Source organism: Helianthus annuus, chromosome 5, assembly GCF_002127325.2.
Source record: "Helianthus annuus cultivar XRQ/B chromosome 5, HanXRQr2.0-SUNRISE, whole genome shotgun sequence".
In the NCBI taxonomy this organism is placed as follows: Eukaryota; Viridiplantae; Streptophyta; class Magnoliopsida; order Asterales; family Asteraceae; genus Helianthus; species Helianthus annuus.
Window position 1 is genome coordinate 92868564 of NC_035437.2, and position 4911 is coordinate 92873474.

Here is a 4911-nt window from a genome sequence, read left to right on the forward strand (position 1 = left end):
AAAATGAAATACGATTACAAGAGTATACAAGTTTCCAAAAATAGAAATACAAGACAGACTTTCTAAATGAGGAAAGTTACAAAAAAACGAGGCGTTACACATTAGATATCCCATGCTTGGATCATTGAAAATGTTTAAGAAAGACTTACATGATAAAAACTTAAACACTAGATATCCCGTGCTTGGATTATGTACAAGACAATTGAATTGTGCGAAGTATAGTGTCAATGGCAGGAATGATAATTTAGTCTTTTCTCAAGTGAACTGATTTCCCCCTTGATTTTCTAACGGCTATAACTTTTTCATTTGTTAAAGAGCATTTCATTCTCTTTAATTCGAGCAGCCTATTGCTATAATTTTCTTAATTTTTTACAGGATATGTGATTACACGTTCAATGTAAATCATTATGTGATTACACATTCAACATAAATCATTACGTGATTACACATTCAATATAAGTCCATTATGTAATTACACATTCAATATGATTTGTTATAAATAATGTTATGTAATTACACATTCAATATGATTTGTTATAAATAATGTTATTACAATTATTTTTATTACGTGATTACCTATTCAATAATAAAAACTTTATTGTTTGTGGTTTATTACGTGATTCAATCTCTAATATAGGGCACTATGTGGTTATTATTGATTGTTTGTGGTTTATTACGTGATTAAATCTCTAATATAGAGCACTATGTGGTTATTATAGGTTGATTAACTAAGGTTTTGTATATAACTTATCCTTATTACATGATTAGACCTGAAATGTTAGGTATTCCATATGAAATATTAAGTATTACATATTTTGTTTTTACGTAATTACGTAATCACTCAGTGGGATTTCACATAAATACTATAATGAAATCATGTAATCACAAAATGGCTATTCAAAATCACGTAGTCACGTATTAATACATAGTCAACTATTGTTACATAATTACGTAATCACTTAGTGGGGTTTCACATAAAATACTATAATGAAATCACGTAATGAGTATTCAAAATCACGTAGTCACGTACCAGGTATTCAAAATCCTGTAAATTTTTATAGCAATAGTTTTCTCGAATAAGAAAGAATGAAATGTTCGGTATAATTGTATACTATTAATAGATGAATTCGATGAACAATAAGTTTTAAAGGTTCTTTATATGCGTAATAGATGAATTGAATGAAAATTGTATACTATTAATAGATGAATTCAATGAACAAACAGTAAGTTTTAAAGGTTCTTTATATGCGTAATAGATGAATTGAAAAGTAACTATATTTGTTTTAAAGGTTTTTTATATGTGTTGTTTAGTGGGTTTTTATATGTGTTATGTGGTTGTTTTATATATCTTATGTAATCTGCGTTTGTTTTTGCTCGATGTAATTCACGTGTCAGTATTTTTTGATCATATTAGCATTTTTTTTCCTCTATGAGTTGCTGTAACGAGTGTAGGTGATGTAACAAAACAAACCGATACCGATCAAATTCCCGCTATGTTGGTATATTTTTGGTGATTTTTTTTCTATTGGTTACTATATTTGTTTTAATGGGTTTTTATATGTGTTGTTTAGTGGGTTTTTATATGTGTTATGTGGTTCTTTTATATATCTTATGTAACTTGCGTTTGTTTTTGCTCGATGTAATTCAAGTGTCAGTATTTTTTGATCATATCAACATTTTTTTTTTCTCTATGAGTTGCTGTAACGAGTGTAGGTGGCATAACAAAACAAACCGATACCGTGTTGGTATATTTTTGGACATATCATGATTTTTTTCTATTGGCTACTATAACAAGTGTTAGTACCGTAGTTAAATGAACTAATACCCACCCATCACGCAACGCACGGATTTAATAACCTTAGTTCTTTTTAAATGCTAACGTTTGAAAATTAAAGGATGAATAAGTTAAAGTAAAAAAAGACCAGAATACCTTTTCTTTATTTATTTTTCAATTTTCAATTGTTTCAACCTCAACCTCGTATTTACTAAAATGTCAGAGCTATTTGTAGTAGTATCTTGGGAGATCAATGCTTTTATTTCCCTCTTATCCTTCACACGATTCAATTGTCTTGTACAGAAACTTTTTCTCTACATATCCATTAAAAAATAAAAATGTTATAATTATCAGAAAAAGTAAAGTATATACACGTAAAATAAAATTTAAAAAGGACGAAGATTTAGTATTGGATAAAATTTGAAATATGTAACCGAATCATCGATTTTACAGGGAGAGTATATCTAAAACTTCCCAACAAAACAATCACATCAAACACAAACACAAACACAACAACAACAACTCAACCTGATAACCATGAGGAGATCGTTTGGGCCAAAACTGGGCGGCGGAGGGATGATGAAGTCGGTTCACACCACCATGAGGACCGGCATCGGTGGTGGCGCCTCCCAAGAATCATATTCACACGCCGCCACAAGAACCACCGGCAACCGTAACCACCAACCCATAAACACCACCCTTTCTCTTCACAGACCCTCATCACCGTGTTCGTACATCAACCACCCTCTACCCGACACCCCGGCTTTCACAACGTCATCTCCGCCCAACGGCGATGAGTTTGACTGGGAATACGTTGACGGCGGTAGCGACGGTGATAGCGTAAATGGGTTTTATGATGATTTTGTATTTGGTGGTGTTCCATCGGTGCAAGAAGTTAACCATGCAGTCACTTCTCTTCATGAGTAAGCATTCAATTTTTATTATTTTATAAGTTCTGATTTACACCAAAAAAAAAAAAAAAATAATAATATAACACTCCTACAGTCCTACTTTATATGTTTTTTTCACATATTTTGTTTGTGACAGGTATTGTTAATATAATTTTAGTTAGTTATTTTCTAGTATTTTCCCATAGAATTGTAACTAACAGACAGTGTGGCGGCTAATTTTGCGACCGCTTTGTGGCCGGATAATGGTGCAAACATGGTGCCCTGGGGCGGACGCACCCTTTGAAATCTTTTTAGTGTATTTTATAGGGCAAAATTCCGCCCGCACCCCTTGAAAATTTGGTTAAACCCCTCGTCCGCACCCCTTGAAAATATTTCCTGGGTCCGTCAATGATGGTGCAAGTGCAAATATGCAAATTTTGCATTTTCTAGGAGTGTAAAAAGGATTGACATTTTTATTGTTATGGTAGTTTAATGTTTTATGTATTGACTTGAGTTGGAGTTGATGAATGTCAGGGTTCTTGAACCGGTTTCCTTTGCCCAATTGATGAAGCACCAGGAAACATATCATACCGATGATGATGCCGGGCTGGAAAAGATTCTAAGTCCAACTGGATTCGAGTTAGACTGGCGTGAACCATCAATGCAACTATGTTACTCAACAAGTGCATTGCAAGTTCCTAGATCGGACAAAGTGTTTGATGCTTTCCATATGTTGCAAACCGATCCATCGGTTCAGGTATATACACTCTTGTTTAGTAGTGGGAGAGAAAAATATGAATCCGTCTTCTATGTTGTTAATATTTTCTTGGTTGTGAAATGGGGTCGCGACGCAGCTTGTTGCCCGTCTACCTTCTGTTTTGATGTAACTTGACAAGTTTTTTGGTGAAATATATGATTTATAAAAAAAGATATAAAATAAATAAATAAATAAATAAAAACTTAAATGACTTGTTGATTTGAGGCTGGATTGTGCTGCCATTAGGGAATTCGAGTTCCTTTTTTTCCAATTTGTGATCTTGTTGTTTTGGTTTTAATTTCCATGGTGCAGAGAATGGTGATATCCTTGTCATCAGACAAAGCCGTTTGGGACGCGGTTATGAACAATGAGGTGGTGCGCGAGCTTCGTGAATCCATCAGTGAAGGTTCGTTCGCATGTGTTCAAGTTTTAAAAGATTGACTACTTGAACTATATAGTGTTTTCTCATTTTTGTTCCTTGTTTTTTTGAATTCTAAGAGCTTTTGGTAACAGATAAAAGCATTTATGATGGATCAGAGGGTGGTGTTGATGACTCAAATCCTGTTACACAAGTTCTGTGTTGGATCTTTGCCAATACAAAGGATAAAGTTATTGAAATAGTCGAGAAAATAACAAAGGTTGTGAATGAGTTGCTTCGGCCCACAAGCATGGACGAGAAGCCGAAGAGAGATGCCAACGTAGGCCTTGACTCATTTGACGAGAAGCTTAGAAGCTCTTTCTTTCTTTCCATTGTGGTACTCTTGATTGTAGTTGTGAGTCGATCCGGTAAGCAGCGTTGATCATATGATTTGTCTCTGTGGGCCGGACCCACGTGTATTGAACATGATCTTTGTTATGAGTTAAGACGTATAAGCGTCGATCAGTCTTGAGTCAGTCAGATCCAAGGATCTCGATCTTGATCATGCTTATGTGCTTGACCCACAATTTTGATAGATCATGATTTTACTTGGTCATAGGTCCGGCTCATACGATACAAAAATTTGCTGACATGCCAACAATATTACTTTTTTTTTTTTCTGGATTTTATGCCTATGGGACAATATTTGTTTTAGGATATATTGTGTTTTGAATGTTTTCGGACAACAAGAAGGTTGTGATGAATGATATGATCATGTTGCATTGGTTTTGTTGGAAATTCTATACATCCATGTAGGAAAAGGGGTTCTTTTATATGTATTGGTTTTATGTTATATGAGTTGAATATTAGATAACTGAAACGAAATAAACACAAGACCAATTGTTTATTGTTAGAACAAAGCATTCTTTAACAAAATGGGCTATAAACTAGGCACATGTAGTGAACATCTTCACATCACTTGCGATGATGGTTTTCATTGAGTTAACGAACTCATGTTTAGAGGAATTGAATACAAAACTATACAAAAATTGACGAACTCATATTTAGAGCGACTTGATAAAAGATAGTAGAACAGGAAAATGACCAACTTAAAACAAATTAGGGCGACTTC

The 4911-nt window shown here is 33.9% G+C and overlaps 1 protein-coding gene across 2 annotated transcripts; it reads left to right on the forward strand.

Annotated features, from left to right (window-relative positions):
• The first annotated feature begins 2198 nt into the window (after nt 1-2198).
• On the forward strand, nt 2199-4564 carry LOC110940664. 2 transcript variants are annotated; one of them, XM_022182219.2, is made up of 4 exons: nt 2199-2697; nt 3199-3421; nt 3734-3827; nt 3920-4564. In XM_022182219.2, exons 1-4 carry the CDS (start codon nt 2312-2314, stop codon nt 4219-4221), a joined length of 1005 nt encoding a protein of 334 aa, XP_022037911.1. In that variant the 5' UTR covers nt 2199-2311; the 3' UTR covers nt 4222-4564. The 2 variants fall into 2 exon arrangements, with proteins under 2 accessions (XP_022037911.1, XP_022037913.1); XM_022182221.2 differs by having other exon boundaries at nt 2201-2697; nt 3935-4564.
• Nucleotides 4565-4911: the final 347 nt, after the last annotated feature.

Excerpts from the sequence above, each read along its gene's own strand:
- LOC110940664 (XM_022182219.2), top strand. The coding sequence starts at position 2,312 with ATGAGGAGATCGTTTGGGCCAAAACTGGGCGGCGGAGGGATGATGAAG. Across the intron at positions 2,698-3,198 it reads GCAGTCACTTCTCTTCATGA|GGTTCTTGAACCGGTTTCCT; the intron begins GTAAGCATTCAA and ends GATGAATGTCAG. Across the intron at positions 3,828-3,919 it reads TCGTGAATCCATCAGTGAAG|AGCTTTTGGTAACAGATAAA; the intron begins GTTCGTTCGCAT and ends TTGAATTCTAAG.